Source organism: Cibotium barometz, chromosome 53 (genome assembly GCF_041138505.1).
Source record: "Cibotium barometz isolate CiBa-2024 chromosome 53, ASM4113850v1, whole genome shotgun sequence".
NCBI lineage: Eukaryota > Viridiplantae > Streptophyta > Polypodiopsida > Cyatheales > Cibotiaceae > Cibotium > Cibotium barometz.
Window position 1 is genome coordinate 29,717,412 of NC_141098.1, and position 25,367 is coordinate 29,742,778.

General features: G+C 44.5%; 1 protein-coding gene and 1 pseudogene across 1 annotated transcript in view; one reads left to right on the top strand and one right to left on the bottom strand.

The window, feature by feature from the left end:
- LOC147608510 (uncharacterized) overlaps positions 1-25,268 on the bottom strand; it is a 25,836-nt gene extending 568 nt beyond the window's left edge. Inside the window, exons 1-6 of the mRNA XM_086789337.1 lie at positions 25,176-25,268; positions 25,015-25,078; positions 24,548-24,905; positions 637-745; positions 209-400; positions 1-108 (exon numbers count right to left, since the gene is read on the bottom strand). The exon at positions 1-108 is cut by the window's left edge and continues 568 nt beyond it. Coding sequence (XP_086645463.1) covers positions 1-108; positions 209-400; positions 637-745; positions 24,548-24,905; positions 25,015-25,078; positions 25,176-25,226 — 882 coding nt within the window. The 5' untranslated portion in view covers positions 25,227-25,268. The remainder of the gene's footprint in view (positions 109-208; positions 401-636; positions 746-24,547; positions 24,906-25,014; positions 25,079-25,175) is intronic.
- Positions 14,047-16,500, top strand: LOC147608511 (uncharacterized; annotated as a pseudogene).
- Positions 25,269-25,367: the final 99 nt, after the last annotated feature.

The window sequence follows — 25,367 nt, forward strand, 5'->3', positions numbered from 1 at the left end:
TAATTGGTCCCTTATCCATACAGCGTAAGTCTGTAGTTGTTTGTGCCCATAGCAATTGTGGTAATCATAGCCATGAAAGCGAACATAGACCCAATTTGTAGTGAAAACCTAAAAAACATGTACAAACAGATTCAATTGTCTCCAATAAATGGAGATATCAAAGCATAAGTGGTAGTATAAAACAAATCTTTTTAAGGAGAAGTGGCACCTTCGGGTGGGTAGAAGTGATGTCTTTGTGATCATGGATACAGAGTGACACGTTATACTCTCGAAGAAGTGAATAAATTTCATCACACAACCATCTGGAGTCTCGGAACTCAATTGCCCAGCGATATTGTCGCGGGATCTTCTCCAAAAACTCCCTCAACCGCTCCACATTCAAGTTGAAGTTTGGAGGAAGCTATCGACACAAAAAGAGAGCAGAAAGAGAGCAAATATTAGGATCCAAACACAAATAAATAAATAAATAAATGTTTTTAGGTAATGTGTCAGAAACATTGACATCATTAAAAATAAAGCACATCAATACACTGTAGATGTAAACATTGACATCAATACACTGTAGATGTAAACATGGCAATCTCATAGCAGAACTTTGAATAGATAGTTCTTATGGCTTCATTTGATGCTTATTACCTGGACAAGGATTGGACCAACAAAATCTTGTCCTAGCCGTATGATGCGCTCAAGGAAAAGAGAGATTGGCCCTTCTGGATCCTTCAGTCGTTTCATATGAGTCCCAAACCTATATAGATTCCACATATTGACTTTTCCAATAGGGCTATAGACTTTTTTTAAAAATAAAAACTACAGTGGAACACCACTATTTTCCCAAAAAACATTACTATTTTACAGCCACTAGAAGCTTGCACTTTAAAAGCAAGGTTGATCTGTTTGCTGAGTGACATGCCAGTAAGCAGCGAAGGGATTGCAGACAAACAGATTAAGATGATAAAAATCTTCGTTGCACATGCGAATACAGTTCGAAAAAAAAGCTCATTAGATATAACCTAAACAAGCAACTCCATTTTTGTACCAACTAAGATATGAAGTACATCTTTTTTAACTGAATGGCCACAGCAACAAATTCAATAATCCTTGGGTGAGTCCACAACTTTGTTGCTATTGATCAGAAAAGGCTTTGGTTTCGTATGATTTGGTGGCAGTTCGTTGTCATTGACTGTTATCCTAGGGTGTCCTAACTTTATGTTAAGTTACCCAAAGTGCAATGATTAGGCATCTATGGGGAGGTTTGGTGGTTATTAGAGGCATAGGGCTATTTCCTGCTTTACATCTGTTGGACCTCGTTCATTGAAAATTTGGCAAATCTTTATTTCTTTGTTCATTTTGGTGTGAGGTTCCAACCAACTATAGAGTCCTACAAGCTCACCCCGGAGCTGGAGGTCTTGAGGGGTCTATAGGCATGGCTCACATGTGTGCAGTAAGCCATGGTGTCCCATATTACCAGGACACACCCCTCCAAAGTATCGCCGCACAGAGTAGTGTCTGCTAGGCTATGAGTCTAGGACCAAGATACGCTCTCTCAAGAACTGTGTCCATAATTGACTTGTATAGGCCTCCTATAGAGCAAAAGCCATGAATAGCCCTATGCCTCTAATTGACTTATATAGGCCGCCTATAGAGCAGAAGCCATGAAAAGCCCTATGTATCTAATAACCACTAGACCGCCCCATGGATACCTAATCACTGCACCTTGGGTGTTACATGTGGAAGATCCGAGATGCTTCTTTCAGCCCTAAACACCATCTAGAACATGCTGATGCAAAAACGCAAACAGAGGGAGAGTAGAGAGAGAGAGATAGCTGGAAATTCAGTATATCATATGGTACAAAAAGGTACATAATCCCTTGCAGCCATGGGCTGCCTTCTGGAAAAGGTAGAATTCCCTAAATCTAGTCCTATGTCTAGACCCACACCCTAGAGGGAGTGAAAGAATGAAACAATGAGCACATAAGCCTTCTATAGGCTTGAGAACAACTCATGGACTGGCCGACTGCTGGTCAGCCAGCTCCTAGACAAATAAATCCTCATAATGCTGCAGCCAATAGGAATATTCCATGTCCTTCCACAAGATGCTCCACAGTATATGCTCCAAAAATTTGGTTCTGTTCTGATCTTTTCTTCTTTATCTTGTTACCTCCTTAGGGTTAGCCTCTGAGATGAGCATGTACATGTGTGTGCACATGTAAGGTACATAATCCCTTGCAGCCATGGGCTGCCTTCTGGAAAAGGTAGAATACCCTAAATCTAGTCCTATGTCTAGACCCACACCCAAGAGGTGAATGAAACAATAAGCACATAAGCCTTATATAGCCTTGAGAACAACTCATGGACTGGTTGGCCAGCTCCTGGACAAATAAATCCTCATAAATGCTGCAGCCAACAGGAATATTCCGTGTCCTTCCACAAGACGCTCCATAGTATATGCTTCAAAAATCTGGTTCTGTTCTGATCTTTTCTTCTTTATCTTGTTACCTCCTTAGGGTTAGCCTCTAAGATAAGCATGTACATGTGTGTGCACATGACATTGGGTCACCTAACCTGAAGTTCAAACCTGTTGTTAAACACCCTAGGATTCGGGATGTAACATATTTCTTCCCTTAAGAACTATTGATGTCCTCACAACAATGAATCCGAGTGGCTCTCTTAAGACTTTGCACACTAGCCTCACCATAGTTGCATTCAGTATGCGTACTCATCCGTTGAATCCCTTCAGTGCCTTCCATACTTTTAGTACACATACGGATAACATCTCCGAAGCACTTATGGGAGAAACCGTATGGTGTTGTTTTGACCCAATTTTCCCAATCAATCCTTGCCCCAATTGTCCCAATTTCCCAACTTTACCCGATTTCCTACAATTGTTTATATTTTTTATTATTTATGAATTTTTTGGGTAAAAAGTGAACATACTTAAAGTACTTATCTTGATGGGTACTTTACATACTCGTGGTACCATACCGCATCGTACCTAAAGTACTCAACCACTAGGAGCCTCCCCGTCTCTTCCACTTGATCAAATACTCTCAGACGGTCTAGCATGCTGATCTAGAACCATAACATACCTAGTCATGTACTCGAGGTTAGGAATCTCCTCCATCGTTACAATCTCATCAACGTTCTTTTAAACATCAGACATGAAATACTCGATGAATCTTGATTCATGCCAATAGGCCACATCACTAATCTTCTTTGTGAACTCGAATGGACCACAACACCTAGAAGATAATTTGTGATGCTAACTAGCCCTCATCATCTTAAGGGTCCTTTGGGACTATTAAATAAATCCGCATACCCTTCCATAGGAGGTCTCTAGTTAGCGTAATATTGGGCTCGATCTTCACCACTCTTTACTCTTTCTTTCGCAATTTTCAACATATCTTGCAAGAAATCCATGACAAATTGCAACTTAATCCCTCTTAGTCCACTGCAATGAGTGTCTTTGGCTGATAGCCTTACATGAGCATAAATGAGCTGAAATGTCATGTGCACAGTGTGTATCTACCGTGTGCTACACGCACACAAGACTAGCTTGGAAGCTTGGAGCTAGGCAGGCTGATTGGCGAGCTGAGTTAGGGATAGACTAACGGGCACACGCCCAAGTGTGGACGCCCGATGACCGGCCAAGAGCCTATAAAAGGGTGGCCAAGGTTAGTCATTAGTCATATAGAGTCTCGCGTGATTTGTGAGAGCTCTATGGTCTGGAGCCTGGATCTAGTGCAGACGTGCACCTGCTTTATGCAGCCGAGGCCGGCAGCAATCTCGAGGCCCGCGAGGGTAGCTTCGTGGCAGTATGGGACGTCGCGAGGTGGAGATTGGTCGGTACGTCAACCTAGTTAGCTCAGCTCCTGGCTCGGTGGGGACAGCCAAGACTGTGGGCTTGCCCACGGCTGTCATGGTTGGGAGGTGAGTCAGGCCTACACCCCCATGTTGTTTGTTTGTTTGCAGGTTTCGAGTCTCGTACCAGGAGCGTTCCATGAGGAGATCCAGTGGGGATTTGACAGTGGTATCAGAGCATGCCTCGTGAACGAGCAAGTCGGTAAGTAGAGAAGATGAGGTCGAAGAAAAGGTATGAGTTCGAGAAGCTTGCTGTTTTTTCTATGCATGCTGTTGTTTTTTCAGTTAGTATGTGCTTTTTCATCAAAGAAACCCGTGATGAGGGTGTAGGTAGATGGTAGGGTTGTTTTGCTTTGCAAGAAGAAGGCTGAAGATTCGTGTTTGTGCAGTCGCATGAACTGTTGAGAGAAAACAGAAAAAAAAGCACGTTTGCTTTTGGTTGCACGAGAGAGAGAGAGAGAGAGAGAGAGAGAAAAGGACACCGACTGTTGTATGCGCAGTCGGATGCTGGTCGGGTGTGCTGCTGGTCGCGTACTACAGGTGCAGGTGTTTAAGCTGAAGGTAGGCCAGGCTAGCGTAGGCAGGCGACCATGCCCAGGCCATGCTGGTTGGCGCCCAGGCCACGCTTACACAGGTAGGCAGGCGCAGGCACAGGCAGAAAAGCAGGCGACGACAGCACGGTAGCAACGGCAGCAAGGTGGCGACGGCAGCATCCAGCCAGCAGCGCTAAATCCAAGAGGGAAGAAAAAAAAATCCAAGAAAGCCTTCGCCGATATGAGGCGTTTTTTATTTTTATTTTTTTATTAAACTTTTTTTTAAAGTTTAAAGACCCCCCTCTAAGGTTTAAAGGTTTTTTTTTTAAAGAAAGTAGAATATATATATCCATATATATATATATATATATATATATATATATATATATATATATAATTATTATTTTTTATTTTTATTTTTTTAACACAAAAGCAAAAGCTCAAGTAGCTTTTGGGGACAGTTATATAAAACCCCTTAAGTGGGCTTCTTGCCACACATCTCTCAAGTTTTCAAGCTCTCAAGTTCCCTCGCACTTTTCTTGTGCAAAGATCGAATTTTCTCTCCACTTGCCCTCTTCACGATGTCGACCCAAGAATCGGGGTTGAAGCCCCTTGTCGAACACGAAGGCTTGCGGGCTACGGAAGATACCGATGCCGATCTTTTTGACGATTATGTGTCAAAATCAGATTTCCAAGAGTTCAAAGTTGCTCTCGAAGCTTCTTCTTCGGAACGTCAGGCACAATCGCCGCCCAGATGCAAGCTTTGCAGAACTCCTCCTCTCTCTTGACCACTACCCTCTCTACTCTTTCGGGTATGGATACCTTGGGGCCCCAATATTACTCCGGAACCGTTCGGGGACGAGCAAAAGCAGCATACAAAGGAGATCGTAGACACTTGGCTACATAAGTAGCAAGTCCATTTTCAGTTTCATCCATACGATGATGGAAAAAAGATCTAGTTAGCAGCAGGTTTCCTCTCACGCAAAGCTTTGCTTTGGTGGAAGGAACTCAACCCTAAGCCAACAACTTGGGTACAATTCGAAGACGTCTTCAAGAAGGAATTCCTCAAGAAAGAGGATGATTATGATGTTGTTGCCTGGTTTACAGCTTTGACCATGACCTCGCAGCACCTCACTTATGAGGTCTATCTCCAAAAGTTTAGGGACTTGCAAATGAAAGCTACAAAGATGGATCCCACTACTCTTTTGGGGTTTTTCGTAGCTAGTTTACCATACTCAGACCGTTTACACGTTCAAAATAACAAATGCAAAACATTGGACGAGGCCATTCATTCAGCTTGTATCTATGATGATACAATGGTCTCTTCCAAGTCGAAACCCGTTACCGAGCACGAGAACAAGCATAAAAGAAAGTTCTCTACACCTATGGCTAAGTCATTAGTCATATAGAGTCTCACGTGATTTGTGAGAGCTCTATGGTCTGGAGCCTGGATCTAGTGCAGACGTGCACCTGCTTTATGCAGCCGAGGCCGGCAGCAATCTCGTGGCCCGCGAGGGTAGCTTCGTGGCGGTATGGGACGTCGCGAGGTGGAGATTGGTCGGTACGTCAACCTAGTTAGCTCAGCTCGTGGCTCGGTGGGGACAGCCAAGACTGTGGGCTTGCCCACGGCTGTCATGGTTGGGAGGTGAGTCAGGCCTGCACTCCCATGTTGTTTGTTTGTTTGTTTGCAGGTTTCGAGTCTCGTACCACGAGCGTTCCACGAGGAGATCTGGTGGGGATTTGACAGAAATTGAGTCTTGATACGACACCCAGTGATCATACCTATGAGGTACGCCTACCTACGGGAAGACAAGTATGGGATCGAAAGGTGGAGATGCTACCCATCCGGATTCAGGACTACAAAGATACTCTGGAATGCTATATTATGCACCTAGAACATGTAGACTTGTTATTAGGAATTGAGTGGTTTAAGACTCTTCAAGTCCAGATAGATTGGTCTAGTCATATTTTTTCTTTTCAGCATAGGAACACCCAGTATAGTATTTTAGGTGATTGTATTCATCCCTCTCAACAAGGACCTATTGTAAATACATTTGATTTTGGAAATATAATGGATTCTTCTTTGTATACTGCTTTCCATTGTGTATTGATTCCACTTTCTTCCTTTCTCATACCTTCCATGGATGTCAATGAATTAAGTGTGTTTGAAAGCAAAGAATTACAGAAGATACTTGATTCGTTTCAAGATGTATTTTCTAAGGAACTGCCATCGGGTTTACCACCTGAACAGGCCGTATATCATCGTATTGACTTGATCCCTGATGCTCATCCTGTCAGTATTCCACCTTACGGATGAGCCAAGCTGAGGAAGATAAGTTGGTTAAACAACTCAAAGATTATTTGAGGATGGGCCAGATCCGTCCAAGTAAATCACCTTGGGGTGCACTTGTGTTGCTTAGGAGAAAGAAGGACAACACCTGGAGAATGTGTATAGATTACAAGAGATTGAACAAGCTGACAATTAAGAACCGTTATCCTCTCCCTAGATCAGATGACCTGATTGACCCGTTAGCAGGAGCGAAATATTTCACGAAGATAGATTTACGTACTGGCTATCACCAGATACGTATTCATGAAAGGCATGTCAAAAGAACCGCCTTTTGGACTAGGTATGGCCATTACGAGTTTCTCGTATTACCTTTTGGGTTAACCAATGCTCCAGCCACTTTCCAGCAAATGATGAACGATCTTTTTCGTGAACATTTGGGAAAATTTGTGGTGGTGTTCCTGGATGATATTTTGATATACAGTCGTACTCTTGTTGAGGATCATGTTAGACACCTTACGATTGTCTTATCTATTTTAAGACAGAATCAACTATATGCTCAATTAAGTAAATGTGAGTTTTTTATGATAGACATCATTTACTTGGGACACAAGATCACTAGAGATGGATTGAGCATTGACTATGACCGAGTTCAGAAGGTTCTGGACTGGCCTATACTGCGAACAGTGAAACAACTTCGTTCTTTTCTCGGTTTTGTTGTTTTTCTTCGGAAATCTGTGCAGGAGTACTCTCAGCTCATACTACCGATGACCGACTTATTGAAAGGTCGTGGACGTAAGTCAAATCAGCCTATCACTTGGAATAACGATTTGGATATGGCCTTCAGACTTTTGAAAGATAATGTCATGTGCATGAAAGATGCCATCCTATGGCTGTAGTAGAGGTACCTTTTTGTACCATATTAATATACTAAATTTCCAGCATATCTCTCTCTCTACTCTCTCTCCATATCTGCGTTTTGCATCAGCATGTTTCAAGTAGTGTTTAGGGCTGAAAGAAGACCCCAGAGCTTCCGCGTGTTACATTGGTATCAGAGCATCACGCTCAGCAAAGCTAAACACTGATTCGGTCCCATACGATGGTGTACAGGTCCAAGGTACAGGAAAGTACAAAGATACGAAGCCCAAGGCAAGGAACACAGAATCGGGAAGAGATCCCAAGTGGTTTGTTGGTGGTGTTCCACAGAGCCAGAGGAGATGGCAGTCCTGTGAGCCAGATAGGTTCTCGGGCAACGGTCCCAAGGGAGGTTTATCCTCCAAGGGGTGATGTGAGAGTGCCAGACTCATTTCTCAGGAATGAAGACCAAGACAAGGCAGGAATGGATTGAGTGTTCAAAGTCAGGGCAGGAATGGATTGTGGAGTAGATGAAACAGATGCATAGATCTTATTCAGAGACATTGTGGTTTTGGAGAACGGGCCGGGCTTTCAGAGAAAAGGGTTGCCAGGGATGGATGGATGACAGAGGGACTTCGGAAAAAGATTGGGATGATGACAGTCATCCAAGAACAGGTTGGAATCCCGTCATCAAGTTTAGCAGAGGGGGATGTCATGTGCATGAAAGATGCCATGGACATTCTCAGGTGTTGGTCCAGAAGAGGCAGCCAAATAAAGAGTATGAACCAGATAGAGCTAGGACTTGGAGCACAAGGAGCACTGTTGGACTGGAGAATGGACTTGGATCCCTGTCGGCTGTACTAGAAACAGAAGAAGAGCTGTCGGCTGAGACCAGAAGGGACTGTCGGCTGAATCAGAAAAGGGGCAGCTACATGCGCATCATTTATATGATTTTATGTCCAATCAGCTGGCCGACAACAGTCGGCTAGCTCTCCATTAAAGTTAAGAGACTATAAATAGCAAAGTGTGCTCATAGTTCTAACCATTCAATCCTCTAGGGATTGGGTCCTTAGGTTCCTAGAGTAGGACAAGATTTTGGGTGTTTACCACCTTTTGTTTAAGGCAGCCTATGGCTGTAGTGGAGGTACCTTTTTGTACCATATTAATATACTGAATTTCCAGCATATCTCTCTCTCTACTCTCTCTCCATATCTGCGTTTTGCATCTTTCCAGTAGTGTTTAGGGCTGAAAGAAGACCCCATAGCTTCCACATGTTACAGATAAAGTCAAGGAAGCACCTATCTTAGCATTACCCGATCCTAGTCGGCCTTATGTTCTTGAAACTGATGCCAATGACTATGCCATCGGGGCTACTCTATTTCAAGATGGTAGACTGGTTGCTTTTGAAAGTAAAAAGCTAGACGACACTGAATCTCGTTGGCCAACCCTTGAGAAGGAGCTTTATGCTGTGATTCATGCTCTCAAGGTTTGGAGACATTAGTTATATGGCTCCAAGTTTGTGGTATTGATTGATCATCAGTCAATCAAGTATGTGTGTGATGCGGATGATTTGAGAGGAAGGAAAGCTTGTTGGGCTGAATTAATGCCAGATTTTGATTTTGAGATTCGTTATAGAAAAGGGTCCATGAATAGTGTTGCAGATACGCTTAGTCGAATTAGAGAGGTGAATACTTTGTCATTCACCGAGATTTCTTCTGACTTCTTTCAGTCATTGAGAGGGCTTTGCAAGACTGATAGTTATTTTGGTCCATTTTGGCAGAAGATCCAAGACGGGAGCTCATTGATTGACCAAGACTCAATGACTGAGCAGTCTACCATTCAGGCTGCAGGAGGCCAGTGGATGATTCGGAATGGTTTACTATTCCGTAATGACAAAATTTGTGTACAACAGATCCCGGACATTAGGTCCAAGATTCTTAAGGAGTGTCACGACACCCCTTCTGCTGGACACCTTGGGGTACACAGGACGCTCTCGTTAGTGAAACACACTTTTTATTGGCCAAAGATGAAAGGGTATGTAGAAGATTATGTTCTCAAGTGTCAAATTTGTCAGGCAAATAAAGTTGAACGCTTTAGACATGCTGGGTTGTTGCATCCTTTGCAAATCCCAGGCAATAAATGGGAAAGTATTTCCATGGATTTTATTACCGGATTGCCAAGAACACATCAAGGCCACGATTCTATTTGGGTTGTGGTAGATCGCTTGACAAAAATGGCTAGATTTTTACCGACCCGAAAGACTATTACAGCTACGCAATTAGCACGGCAGTTTATCGAGCAATTGTTTAGACTGTACGGGTTACCGCAGGACATAGTCAGTGATAGGGACTCTAAGTTTACGAGTGATTTTTGGAAACTTGTTTTTGAGAAGTTGGAAACAACTTTGAATTTGAGTTCCTCAGATCATCCTCAATCTGATGGCCAGACTGAAAGAGTGAATCAGATTTTGGAGGATATGCTTCGAGCATATGTATCCAAAAGACAGAGTTCATGGGAGGATTATCTTCCTATGCTAGAATTTGCATATAACACTACTAAGCATACGAGTACAGGTTTTAGTCCTTTCATGCTTATGTATGGTTTTCAACCTAGATCACCTCTTACAGTAGGATTCTCAAGACTTTAGATGTCGAGGACATGACATTTGTTCCGCACGAACCTGAAAAGATTCTTGGATTTCGTGAAAGAAGATTGCATAATACGCTTATCACGGAATACAAGATCAAGTGGAAGGATCGTGTTGAGGAGGACGTTACATGGGAGACATTGACTACTCCTCAGAGAGATTACCCTGGCTTTTTAGTGAGCTCAGGAGTGAGCTCTTAGAGGAAGGGGAGTATGTCATGTGCACAGTGTGTATCTACCGTGTGCTACACGCACACAAGACTAGCTTCGAGGTTTGGGAAAGCTTGGAGCTAGGCAGGCTGATTGGCGAGCTGAGTTAGAGATAGACTAACGGGCGGGCGCCCAAGTGTGGACGCCCGATGACCGGCCAAGAGCCTATAAAAGGGTGGCCAAGGTTAGTCGTTAGTCATATAGAGTCTCGCATGATTTGTGAGAACTCTATGGTCTGGAGCCTGAATCTAGTAAAGACGTACACCTGCTTTATGCAGTCGAGGCCAGCAGCAATCTCGAGGCCCGCGAGGGTAGCTTCGTGGCGGTATGGGACGTTGCCAGGCGGAGATTGATCGGTACGTAAACCTAGTTAGCTCAGCTCGTGGCTCGGTGGGGACAACCAAGACTGTGGGCTTGCCCACGGCTGCCATGGTTAGGAGGTGAGTCAGGCCTGCACCCCCATGTTGTTTGTTTGTTTGCAGGTTTCGAGTCTTATACCAGGAGCGTTCCACGAGGAGATCCGGTGGGGATTTGACATGAAACCAATGGCCGAACGCTTACAACTATTACATGCGAACTCTAACTGTGGGAGGCATAGTCACAAGCAACATTTTGAGGTTTTTTAGTTTCGAGGTATGTGGGGTTTTGTTTCAATACATTTCACCCAGAACTTAAAAAAACCAATACATTTCGAGATATCAAAATATTAATTATTTTTTTAATATAATTAGAGCATTTAGAGACCGTTATATACAATGCACATTGCATATGGATGACAGAAAAACATAATGATTCATGCATTTAAAAGCTTGAAACTTAAAAACTTTAAACCATAAACTTCGAATCCAAATTCCATATGCATTGGGATTTCAACGAGGCATTGTGGAAATTAAGGAAATTTTAAAATAGGGAGACCCAGAACTGTTGAAAATTTTAGAGTGATGGGACTTGGGGGAGAGGATGGAACTTCGAAGGAAAAGAAGAGATGGAGAAGGGAAGGGAAGGAAGGAAACGAGAAGAAAAGGAAAAGGAGAAGAGAAGAGAAGGACAAAGAGAGAAGGGGGGAAGGAGAAGAAGCAAGACCAAGGCCCAAGGGGAAGCAAGGGTTGCTCACGGTGATAGGCACCTTTTTCATGAGGAGGTGAAGGAAGACAATTTTAAGCATAACCAGTCCAAACACATACTTTTGGCATGGCTTCTTGCTTCTCTATCTCTTGGATCAGCCGACAAATGAGTCTACACAGCTGTCCAGCCCTTTCAGCTGCTAGCTCTTGGATATGTACCTACTAGAATGCTTTTGAGCATTTCTATTGCTAACAATTTGACCAAAATCTGATTTCTTTTTTCAAAATTCAGCAGGCAGAACAACTTCAAGTTCTCTTAGCCTACTCTACATCTGCGTGCTTGATCATTAAGGTCTCCTATTTCTCAACTTGACACACACATGCTTCTGTATGGACGCCAGTCGAGCATAACTCCTTATGGTAAGACACTCGGGATTGGGGAGTGAGGTTCTTCACGATAAAAGCTGTGGAATCAGCACTTGACTTCGACAAAGTATGTTTGCAAAATACTTTCATGCAATGAAAACATTTTGCATGAATGTTTCCAATGACATTCATTGCATGAATGTCATTGAAAATCTGGCATGTGATGCCCATGAAGCTTGTATCTTGAGGAATCCTTGATAATCAATCATATTACAAGAGGGGTCGGCCTTTTCCAGCCCTATTGTACTGTCATTTAAATGTCAACATTGCTATCTTATTTGGTTTTGTGCCATTTCATCTTGTTTAATAGTATTATTAGTTTAAGTGTGTGTCAAGATTGTGCTCAACCCTTTTTTAGGAAATTACAATGGTATCAGAGCCTAGGATCTTCCTCCTTTCTGTGTGGAAGACAATCCTGTCTTGCATACACTAACTGTTAGTGCTTTTAAACATTATGCCATACAGGTAGTGGAGAGAATGTACACGCAACAAGGCAAGCCCGTGGAGAACAAGTTGTCAAAGATGTACACCATGGAACCCATGCAAGTGATGAACACTATGCTGAAAATGTATCTCATGCATTCCGGGGTGATTATAACACATGAGCATAGTTTTTTCACATGCGTCCGCGTCGAATTCCGGACGTCCGCCCACGCCCATGTCTGCCAGCGTACGGAATGGTGAACCGTGCGGTGCCCTTGAAATTGGGGTTTTTGAAAAACTTTTGGTGGCGTGCCGATTTGACATGCCGTGTGCGTGGCTTTCCGTGGTGTTGCTACGCGGCTGTACGCGACTGTGTTGAGGCCCCCAAGCAAAGAAAACTCGACGTTCAAAGCTGACTCCTGAGCCGAGTAAGTACTACTAGCTTTTAGCCTTTTTTTCCCCACGGGCCACGAGTCACGACTGTGCAGTGTGTACAGTGTCACGTGTCACAACTCACTGGCCGCCGGCTAGCCTAGGCCCGCCGCCCTGCAGCCGCTAGCGTGCCTTTTTAAGTTTTTCTGCCTGCGCCCCCCTTAGGCTTTCTGCCTTTTTAAGTTTTTCTGCCTGCGCCCCCCTTAGGCTTTCTGCCTACGCCCCCTTTACAGCAACCAGCCTACACCCCCTGCGTTTTCTGCCTACGCCCCCCCTTCCAAGTTCCCCCTCTCATGAGACTCGAGAATCTTAATGACTAACAAACTGTGGTTATAAGTTATAATTGTTCCAAGGCAGTCATAGGTTTTGGGCAATGGGCATCTTCAAGTTTTCAACAGAGTGTCTTACGAGCTACATCATTCATGTATAAAAGCAAGCAGACTGGTGTGCACTATGTTCCAAAACAGTCCTTGTATACCCTTTTTGGCATGCATAATCAAGAACCATTTGGCATTGCGTGTGCCTAGCGCCCACTGCCTTCCCCCTGAGCCCTCTTCATAGTACATACTTCAAGAGTCAACACTCGTCACTGAAGTTTGTCGAATGTTCAATTTTCTGTCCAATGTGTCACGTGCACACGTTAATCTGGTGCCACGTAGACATGACTATTCCTTACAGCCGCCTTAAGGGCAAAGTTAGAGATCATATATGGGCAGTTTGGAGCCAATTTGGTGAACCTATAGGTGCCCGGAGGTGCCCAAGACATGTACCAATGGTTGGGACATATTATGGGCACAATATGAACACATTTTATGACATTTTTTATGACTTTTTATGGCCTGAAAAGTGAAAACCGACCTGATTATGACTTGCTATCACTTTCCTATATAAAGGCAAGTCATGGATCATTCATAATCATTCAGAGACAGAGATTGCAGAGCCAAGACCAAGGACATGCAGTCTAACAGTTTGGATCAACCAAGTACATCTCCAAATCAGCGTTTTCCTTTAACGCACAGTGGAGAACAGTAAGCATAAGTTCATTCATAGCATTCATAGTCCAAATCTACATTGAATCTATGACAATCATTGTAATTACTCATTCATTCAGTAATATATAGTAGAAGTAGGTTAGATAAAGAGTCTCTCTCTTCTCCTTCTCTCTACTCTATGTCATGAGCATGTGATTAGCGTTAATCTTTATTGCTTTGCATTAATCATCATTAAGCACGCTTCCGCATAGTAGTCATGTTACACAATGTTAGCCTCTTCAACCTCTAACGAAGTTATGTCTAAATCGCCCTTTTTACAAATGGGCCGATCCAAGCGTCCGGAGTGGCAATACGTGAACCAAGTGAAGGCCCTTGGGAAAGGGCAGTTCACCTGTAAATGCAATTATTGCCCTCATCAATGGGATGGAGGAAGCTACGCATTCAGGCACATGTTGGGCTTGGTTGGCCATGGTGTGGGCCCTTGCACAAATGTATCAAAAGAGGTTAAAGATGTTTGCAGGAGATTGCATGAGGCAGTCATAGCAGTGTTCATGGCTAAGAGGCTTTTGTTGATGCTTTGGTGGATGATTTGGGTGGAGATGTATCTCAAGGTGCAAGGTCCGCATCAATGGACACATAGGAAAGTACACAAGTCAGCGGTAGTGCAAATGTTGGGTCATCATGTAAGAAAACAAAGATGTCTAAATGCATGGAATGTACAAGCACAAAAGCAAGCAACCACTGCAGTGTGCAGATTCTTTTATGCAGAGGACATTCCCCATTGGAAAGTGAGGAGTCCTTACTTTTTGGAGATGGTGAAGGCAATTGGAGATGCCGGTCCTTCTTATGTGCCTCAATCTTACCATTGCTTGCGCACCACTGAGTTAGTGGATGAGGTCAAATGCATTGATCATGAGATCATGGGTGTGCGCAAGAAATGGAAAAAAAATGGATGCACCATTGTTTCTAATGAATGGTCAGACACTAGGCGCAGGCCTATCATAAATTTTCTTGCATGCTCCATTCATGGCACTGTATGCTTGAAATTTGTGGACACATCTAGGGAGTTCAAGTCTGGGGAGTTTATTTTCCAACATTTAAAGCAGATTATCATTGTGGTTGGCCCAACAAATGTTGTGCAGGGATATACATGGATAACACATCAAATTGCGTTCGGGCTGGACAATTGGTTGAACAGGAGTGGCCGACCATTTTCTACACTAGATGTGCATGCCATTGCTTGGACCTCTTGTTTGAGGACATTGGCAAAATTTCTTGGGTTGCGAAAGTGCTAAACCAAGCAACTGGGAAGTCCACAGTGTTGGCATTGTTTAGAAAACTCAGCAAGGACTTGGTGAAGCCTTTTGCAACTCGGTTTGCATACTTTTTTATTATGCTAGTTACTCTCTTGGATGAGAGATGTATGCAGGGTGTGCGCAAGCTGATGATTGATGATAAATTTGTAAAAATGAAGGCATCAAAGACCTCTCAAGCAATTGAGGTGTCAGATATTGTGTTCTCTGCATCTTTTTGGCAAGAGGCAAGAACTATTGTCAAGATATGCACTCCCATTTTGAAGATTCTCTGCTTGGCTGATAGGGAAGGACCACCATGCGTCTCATGTATGAGCTTCCAGATCGTATAGTAGAGCAAGTGCAAAACATGCAAGGCATTGAGGCCAATAAGATGAAAGAGATCGAAGATCTATGCATTGGTAGATGGGGAATGATGCACACACCATTGCATGTTGTGGGCTATATCTTGCACCCTATATGGAAAGGAAAAGAGCAAGATAGTGACTCAGAGGTACATGATGGATGGATGACATTGTTGGAAAAATATATCAAAGGTGATTTAGCCTTGCAAGGAGATCTCATTGATGAGCTGCACAAGTATAAGCGAGAAAGCGGCACATTTGCTCGTCCCATTGCAAAAGATGAGAAAAGAATGCAAGAGGTTGTGAAATGGTGGGAGACATTTGGGGCTTACACACCCAAATTACAAGCTCTTGCACTTAGGGTGCTTTCACAAGGCACATGTGCCTCCCCATGTGAAAGAAATTGGAGCACATTTTCTCTCATTCGTACTAAGAGAAGAAACAGGCTTCTTCCTTCTCATACGGAGAAGCTTGTTTTCATACACACAAATTTGAGGCTCATCTCCAAGATCAAAGAAAGAGGCTATGAGAGAATGGAGATCACATTGGATATGCTTAACAAATAAAAAGATGAGGAGCGCTTGATTGCCTTGCAAGATTTGCAAGAGGCTATTGCAGAGGCAGATGAGGCTTTGGAGCCTCTTTCAATTGCTCCACCCTCTACAGATGGCCAGCCATCCTCTAACCATGTTGGGACTTAAGGAGATAGCACAGGCGGAAGCATAAATAGTAAACATATGAGAGAGTGCAAAGGAGATTGAGAGAGTTGGACAAGATCACCTTTATAACAGCAATAAAGCTTTACAATGGCTGCATGGCAATGGCCAGCAACTGAGTGTTGAACTATGTGCAAGGGAAATGGATGATTGAGGCAGTAAAGCTTTACAATGGCAATGGCCCAACTGAGTGTTGAACTATGTGCAAGGGAAATGGATGATTGAGTGAACAATGGGGAGCTCCTTATATAGTGTAGGAGGAAACTGGCTGACTGCCTCTAGGGCTGGCCGACTGGACCTGGACAAATAAATAGGAGAAAATCCAGTAAAATCCCAGATAAATAGTAAAGCCCCAAAACACTGAGATACACAATTCTAACACCCCCTCTGCAACTCATAGTGTGCAAGAGTCAGAAGAAGATAAGCCGATGAAGATGCAACCATGGACCCTCCAACACCGCGAATACTGGAATCACCTCGGTGAGAGCATCCACCAACCTGTTTCCTTGAAACAACATGCCACCACGAACAGCAAGGAACTTTGCTTGGCCACGAATTCCTACACAAGTGTGTAATACTGTACAACTGTTGCGCTGCTGATGATGAGCCATCTTGTCACCATGCACTGAGTGCAGAGTGCATGTGACACCTCTGGAATGATGTCAGTGATTCTGTGTATCTGGTATGGTACCGGATGCCAGATCACTGAGTAGTTAGTTAGGGTTTGCTTTTAGACAAGGGGCCAGCCCATAGGGCTACCCCGGGTCTTTGTGTGGGCATGGGGATAGTGTGAAACCATCCCCATGAGGGCCAGGAAGGCCCTGGCTGAACCCACCAGCCATGGAGGGGCCGTAGGACAGCCCTAGGGGCAGGCTAAGGGCAAACACTCAGGAGATACAGTCTTTGTATGGCTGTAGTGTTAGAAGTCATCTCCTGTCTTTATCAGACACCATGGCCTCTGCTGTGGTGGGTGTGCCCGCCCTGTATAGGTGTTTTATCATTTTTCCTCATTCCCCGTATTTTTTCCCCATTTTTCCATGGTGTGGGTGGCTGCCACAAGCTGGCAGGAGCTTCTGATGCTGGCCGACTGCACTCTTGTACACGTGTGGCCGACCTGATCAAAAGGTGTTGTGGAGTTTTTTGCTGCTGGTCGTGAGGGCTGGCGGCGCATGCTAGCGCTGGCCAACTGCATGATGCCCCATCGCCCCACATTGTATTCATTCAGTTTTTTCCTCGGGATCTTGTGTATAGAGAAGAGTTACACGCCTATCTCTCTAGTTCTCTTGTGCTGTCTATTTTCTGCACTCTACTTGCTCTTGTGGTCTCAAATTCGGTTATCATTTCCGCTGCATATTTTGACATGGTATCAGAGCCCTAGGCTCTTGAAAGATCTTGGGAGTTTTCTGAGCAAGAGGGGGATAGTTACGTTGCTGATTGGTGGACTGTTTGGACTGTTCGGGAAGAGAAGTTGCAAGAGGAAGGCGGGCTAAGGTGCTAGAACAGCCACTTGCAGGTTTAGAGTTTTTTTTCCCCACTCACCCACCCTTTTCAGTTACATCCCCGCGATGGCACATTTGTTAGAGATGGCTAAGAAGCATGTGAAGATCCCGACTCTCCCCACGTTCCCAGTTGACCGTTAGTTGGACGGAAACAAGACCGGAATAACAACAAGGGCAAAGGGAAGGCTTCACCGGAGAAGTCTTCTGAGAAGAAGCCCGACACAGAACGAGAGAAGCTGAAGGCCGAACGATCCTGCAATGATTGTGCCAAGAAAGGCCACTATTGGAGGAAGTGTCCTAAGCGGACTGGGAAGAGTGCTGATTCTTCAACCTCAGCTGTAAAGACTCCTGCATTTGTGCACTTAGAGATGATGGACTCCGATGCTTCATCGTCTTCGAGCAAGGAGGCAGTTGGCTTCACCGCGAAGGATACCCGGGAATGGATTCTTGACAGTGGTGCTTCCAGACACATGACTCCGACCCGTGACTTCTTTTTGGATCTAAAATGGCAGTCAGGTCACATTTTCATTGGCGACAACTCCACTATTCCGATACGCAGTGAGGGCCAGATGGAGATTATTCCCGACGGCAAGGGGGGCAAGCATGCTTCCCGTGTTCTTTACGTCCCTACTCTTGGTTTTCATCTTCTGTCAGTGCATGAAGTATGCAAGACTGGCTTTCGGGTGGAATTTGAGGAGCATTCAGTTGCTCTACGGGACCGTGAGACTGGCCACGTTGTTTGGGAAGGCGGTGTGGAGAATGGTATCTACAAGCTCTCTGCACTCTCCTCGTTGACAGATTCTCAGGTCGGAGATCTGTGGCACTTTCGTTTTAGCCACTTAAATGTGGATGCACTGCGGCGAGCTTTCCGAGACCAGATGGTGGTTGGCTTGCCACATGTTGGTAGTAGGCAAGGACGTTGCAGTTCTTGCATACGTGGTAAGCAGCACAGGGAATCCTTTCCGAGAAGCAGGCTTCCAAGCGGGCTTCGAAACCATTGGAGTTGATTCACACTGACTTGTGTGGACCTCAGCAGACACCATCATTGGGAGAATCTCTCTATTTTATGCTGCTTGTTGATGACTGTACCAGATTCACATGGGTCTACTTTCTTTCACAGAAGGACCAAGCTTTTGCACGGTTCAAGGATTGGCACGTGATGGTGGAAAAAGAGTATGGATTGCAGGTAAAGACTCTCAGGGCTAACAAAGGGGGTGAATTCTCCTCGACTGTATTTCTCAGATTTTGTGCAGATCATGGCATCAAGAGGGACCTGGCCAATACAGGGTCGCCTTCAGAGAATGGAGTTGTAGAACGCAAAAACAGGACTGTGGTGGAGATGGCGAAGACCATGCTCGAGCATCGTGATCTTCCTCGTCCACTTTGGGGAGAGGCTGTGGCAATGGCTGTCCATACCCTCAACCGGTCTCCAACGACTTCAGTACCTAATATGACTCCGTTTGAGGCATACTTTGGCAGGAAACCTTATGTCTCACATTTCCGTGTTTTGGGAGTGATGCGTATGTACATATTCCGAAGAAGCAGAGGGGGAAGCTTGACTCCAAGTCCCGCAAGCTTATATTTGTGGGGTATAATTCTCTTTCCAAGAGATACAGATTGTATGATCCAGACAGGAACGAGATTGTTGTCAGTCGGGATGTGGTCTTTGATGAGCATGTTCCAGTATCCACGGTCGAGGAGCCGCCACTTCTTGGAGATCTAGAGGAGTCTGATGATGATTCCCCGACCATTGCTCCAGTTGATCAACCTCAGTCAGTTCAGAGGTTGAGCCCGCAGCTGGAGTGGAGCCCCCGCAGCAGTCGGAGGCTCCTCGATCTGTTCGAGTACCCAGGTGATTGTTGGACACCCTTCGGGAGTCACGTGTGGACCACAGAGGACGGCCCTCGAAGATCACACAGAGTCCGAGACAAAAGCAATATAGCGGAGTTTCTTCAGGTAAACTATGCTCTGATGTCTCGCATTATGCGGGACAAGGAGCCCACTTCCGTAAAGGAAGCCCTCTCACAGGATACTTGGAGGAAAGCCAGGATACTTGGAGGAAAGCCATGCAGGTGGAACTTGATGCCATCGAGAAGAACAACACATGGGAGTTGGTACCAAGGCCGTCGAAACGGTCAGTCATTGGTGTCAAATGGGTCTTTAAGACCAAATATGCGTCAGATGGGTCGGTGGACAAACACAAAGCCAGACTTGTGGCTAAAGGTTATGCTCAGCGGCCAGGCATCGACTACGAGGATACCTTTACACCAACAGCACGGATGACCACGATTCGGACCGTTCTTGCCCTTGCTTCTTCTCAGAGGTGGCCCGTGTATCAAATGGATGTAAAATCTGCGTTCCTTAATGGTGACCTGCAGGAGGAGGTGTATGTTGAGCAGCCTCCAGGCTTTGTTGTTCCAGCATCAGAAGGGATGGTTTACAGGTTACGTAAGGCCTTGTATGGTCTTAAGCAGGCTCCCAGGGCTTGGAATCAAAAGATTGATTCCTTCTTTGTTCGGACTAGATTTCAGAGATCGGTTGCAGATCCTAACCAGTATCTCTTTCGCGAACGCGACATGGTTACGATTATCATCCTTTATGTGGATGATCTCATTCTCACCGGCAGTCATGTAGAGAACATTGGCGTGACGCTGCCTTGTCAAAGGAGTTTGAGATGACTGACTTAGGCTTACTCCACTTCTTTTTGGGATTGGAGATCTGGCAAACCCAGAGGGGGTTTTTTGTCTCTCAGCAGCGGTATGTTCATGAGTTGCTTGAGGCCTTTAAGATGGAGAACTGCAAGCCTATTACTTCGCCAATGGACCCAAACACAAAGTTAACCGTTAATGATCCTTGTGAGTCAGTTGATGCCTCGCAATATCGGAAGTTGGTTGGTTCATTGATCTGGTTGCTGAACACCAGATTGGACTTGAGCTTCTCCGTGGGGCTGTTGAGCTCTTTTATGCAGACGCCATTGAAGTCTCATTGGGACGCAGGATTGAGGATCTTGCGGTATTTGCAGAGTACGAAGGATCTAGGACTCTTTTACACAGGAGGGGATGGAGTCAGACTCCAAGGTTCGAGTGACTCAGATTGGGGAGGAGATCCAGACACGAGGAGATCTACTTCAAGTTACAGTTTTACCCTCGGCTCAGGAGCAGTTTCTTGAAGCAATAAGAGGCAGCCAACTATTGCCCTATCTTCGATAGAGGCAGAGCACCGGGCTACTTGTGGTGCTACTTGCGAGGTTGTGTGGTTGCGGAGGCTGCTAGGTGAGATTGGGTTTCCACAGAAGGAGCCCACAATCATCCAGTGTGATAACCAGAGTTGTATAGCTATTGCTGGAACCCGGTCTTCCATGCCCGGCAGACCAAGCACATAGAGATACAGTATCACTTTGTACATGAGAAGATCTTGGCTGGTGACATCTTGCTACTTTATTGTTCGACGGAGGACAATGCGGCGGACCTCTTCACGAAGTCTCTACCTTAGGCTACGCTCAGGCGGCACTCCAGCTCCCTTGGGTTGATTTCATAGCCAAGACCTGAGAGGGGGTGTTAGAAGTCATCTCCTGTCTTTATCAGACACCAGGGCCTCTGTTGTGGGTGTGCCCGCCCTGTATAGGTGTTTTATCATTTTTCCTCACTCCCCGTATTTTTTCCCCATTTTTCCATGGTGTGGGTGGCTGCCACCACAGGCTGGCAGGAGCTTCTGATGCTGGCCGACTGCACTCTTGTACACATGGAGCTGGCCGACCTGATCAAAAGGTGTCGTGGAGTTTTTTGCTACTAGCCGACTGGATGTGCCCAGTCGTGAGGGCTGGCGGCGCGCTGGCCGATTGCATGATGGGGCCATATAAATAGGCCCCATTGTCCCACATTGTATTCATTCAGTTTTTTCCTCGGGATCTTGTGTATAGAGAAGAGTTACACGCCTATCTCTCTACTTCTCTTGCGCTCTCTATTTTCTGCACTCTACTTGCTATTGTGGTCTCAGATTTGGTTATCATTTCCGCTGCGTATTTTGACATGTAGGGCAGGTATGGGGCAGCCCATACAGGCTGTCCAGCCCCTTGACTGTTTGCAAAACAATGTCCAGCCCATCCACAATCAGGCGCATGATGCCCAGCCATCTGGAATGATGCACAGCATTTTATGTGATTTTTCCAGCATTTAATGCTGATTATCAGTCGTGGGACAAAACCGACTGCTCTAGGTGGAGTAGTATAAATAGGAGAGCCCACAATCCCATTAGTTCATCTCATTTTCTCACCAAGAGCTCAAGTATAAAGAGGCTAGACAAGCCAAGAAGGTGCTAAGCAAAGGGGTGAAGGACTGCAGGTCAAGGGCAGGGAATTCCCAGCCAAGAAAGGTCAAGGATTTCTGTATTTTCTTTCAGATTTACATCATTCTAATAAAGCAAATATACCATCCGTGGTGGGGGCCCTACAGAGAGTATTTGGGACCCAATACTGTGTCCTCTCTCTCTCTCTCTCTCTCTCTCTCTCTCTCTCTCTCTCTTTTCTGCACATCTTCATTCAGTTTGTGCATTAATTCCATCGCGAAAAGAGTGCTGATTTCTCAGCATTGAAGTTACCGATTCTTCTCCAAAGCTTCCGCATGTTACACAAAAAGCCCAAATGTTGTCCTAAAAGCAGTTTTATGTGCATCCACAGGTACCACATGCACTTGATGATACCCACAGTCCACTCTTAAGATCAATTCGGCTAAAGCATGCCATTCATCCAACTTGTCAAGGATGTCGTCTATGCGTGGAATTGAATAATCGATTCTAAACAGAGAGCTTATTCAAAGCTCTATAATCCATACACGTATGAAAAGATCCATCCTTCTTTTAAACCAAGAGGATGGGTGAACAATATAGGGAAGAGCTTGGCTGAACCAAGTCCTTCTCAAGAAGCTCATTTACCTGCTTCATGATCTGCTCTCTTTGGGATGCACTCACACGATAGGCTGGCCTATAAGCTCACGAGCTACCTGGCACAAAATCAATGCGATGATCTTCCGGTCGTAAGGGTGGAACGCATTTTACCACATGAGTTTGTTCTTCCTGTAAAGCATTGAAGCGTGCATTTCATTGTCTCCGCCTCTTGTGTTGGCATCTTCAACATTCACTGTACGGTTGTCCATAGTATTCTAAGTGTAGAGATAGCTAGTGTTCGCGCTCGTCTTTCACAATGAAAGTGAAAGAGAACTGTATGCTCTAATACCAATGTAATTCCACCGGTCGGTATGGAATGTTTGGCTGAACACAATGCTAAGCAATATACTTAAATACACCAAGATTTAATGGACAACAAGCACAATACAAGATGTAATTTGCTCAATTAACAAAAGACGCACAATGAGCCAGAACGGCCGGTCCCTCCCTCAAATAATGTTTATTGATCTTAGGAGAATGAAGCACATAGTGTTATGAGCATTTCTGAACAAATTTCCATACCAATGCATATTAATACAGTATTACAAACATTATGGTTGTCGGTGAAGATCTACAACTCACACTACTCTCTCGAGTGCCCATGTTCCCTACCATCTACTCTCTATTGTTCCACCAACACACGGTAGAAATAATCTACAAGAGAGCACGTAGGACAAGAGAACACAAGGTATGTGAACATGGAGTCCTGCTTCTCCCTCCTGCTACTTGCTTCCATAATTGAGCATTAAAGCTTACCAACTGCAAGTAGAGTCGATGACAACGAAAGTATTTGCGATAGAAGCGTCTTGAGTGTTGAAATCTTCAACTTGTCGCAATCCTTCACGACAAAAATCTTCAAGTAGATGAAGGAAACCTTGTGAAAGCTTCCCTATAGTTCAACTTGAGAAAGAAAAGCTGAAATTAGGGTTTTCAACCGAAAGACCAAAAATTATAAGAAATATAAGGGCATTTAGGAGTGTGTAAGAGAGTGAATACCACTCGGAAACACTCTTGGAAGCTTGAAAAGCACACTAGCAAGCTTGGATATGGTGTCAAGAAGGAGAAAGTGCATAAAATACAACCAAGGAGCCTCATGAAGGAGGGCGCTAACTTCTAGAGAGAGAAGAAAGAGAGATGATGAGATGTCCACCTTGGGTGTCAGGCAGAGAGGAAAAGTGAGTTGAAGTGTAAGCTGTGATGGACACATGGTTGGTTGCTCTCGTGAACAAAGGAGATAAGGTTTGGGCGGTGGGCATTAAGCTTTGTCCACCTCGAGACATTAGTGTATACGAACACAGGGCTACTCATATATATGTGAGTTTTGGTCGCCCAAAACTTAATAAAGTGTGTACACACTCACTTATAAATTAATGCTAGTTTCTAAGGCTAGGTTTTGACCAATACTTACCACCTATCACATGCCACATAACCATGTTAGCAAACAATTTCACACGCACAGTTCATAGGCGGGTGTCCCCTTTTCCTAAACTGCACATTGGTCAAGAAAGCATGAAAACAACATGCAAATTCAATTTACAGACAAGCACATATAAAGATGCTATGCAATGCAGCATTGATATAGACAATCCCCGTTCATGAGACTATACCAAAATAGACGTGTTGAAGGCAAGTACACGAGGTATCAGATCCAATGGAGGCATTTCCGAGCATATACACACTGGCACAAGTCCCAACGGAAAGTCAAGTCCATAGTATCACATGAGTGGCATCAATTCCCAGTATATGCAACTACCATGGACACCAGTCCAATGTATATACATAATGAGAAAGCACGGTTGGACCAATTGGGTGGTCAAATGGTTACACCTTACCTACTTTATACTTCACACTTTCCACACCATATTGCACTACCCTTAAAAACAGGTTTCACAAAACATTTTTGCATGCAAGCTTTTAGTTTATGTTATCGTATCCTCAACATGGTGAGAATACATCATTGCTTCTAGAAAAACCTTGAAAATTGGAGGGCCTTGATGCAATGTCATACCTGCTAAATTTCAAAGCATAACAAAACCCGGTCGGAGCTTGGGATCTCCACATATGCATGACGTCGACGGATGGGAGGCGATAGAACGTGTTGTTGATCTCGACGGTGTCAAACAGCCTTGTGTACAGATGGAACCATTCCTTGGGGGATGCATCTTCGGGGTAGACGATGTTCTTCCAATGTTTGTACACATAGCCTGATGTACCCACCCTGAAGGTGCCCAAGCCAGGATTTTGTAGCATACCCAACGGTGGCGGTCTCCAGGGCCCATTTGCACCTCTCACAACTGTCAAGGCCTTTGATGGCTGGTTTTCTGTGGCTTTCTTGCTTTTGGGTTGCTTTTGTTTTCTCTTTTCAGCTACACAAAGCCAGGCAAAAAAACAAAACAAAAAAACAAAAAAGAGAGCAAAAATTCAAAAAACAAACCAAGCTTGCAATCATGGTTGCATTATTGCAGAAGGGTGTACCTTTTTCTGAAGGATTATTACTGAGAACGGATGACCTGAAGCGTTTTCGCGTGTACACGATGGGCTGAAAAAAGTCGATTAAAAGAACAGGATCTCAAATGTGCTGATTAATGGCCCAAAAACACACAGACACGCGCGCTAATTAAATTATGTGTTGTCACCTCCTTGCTCGAAGCGGCCACTGGAGAGTTGCCATTCATGGAAAACATCATGTGCACCAGATTGTTTTAAATTTAATTCTCTTGAAAACAAACAGTGTTTGAACAATTTTTTTAATATTAAAAATGCCCATATGTGTCATAATTTTGAATATCATTACACATCTGGTCAAGACCCTCTAGAACTCGAAAGAC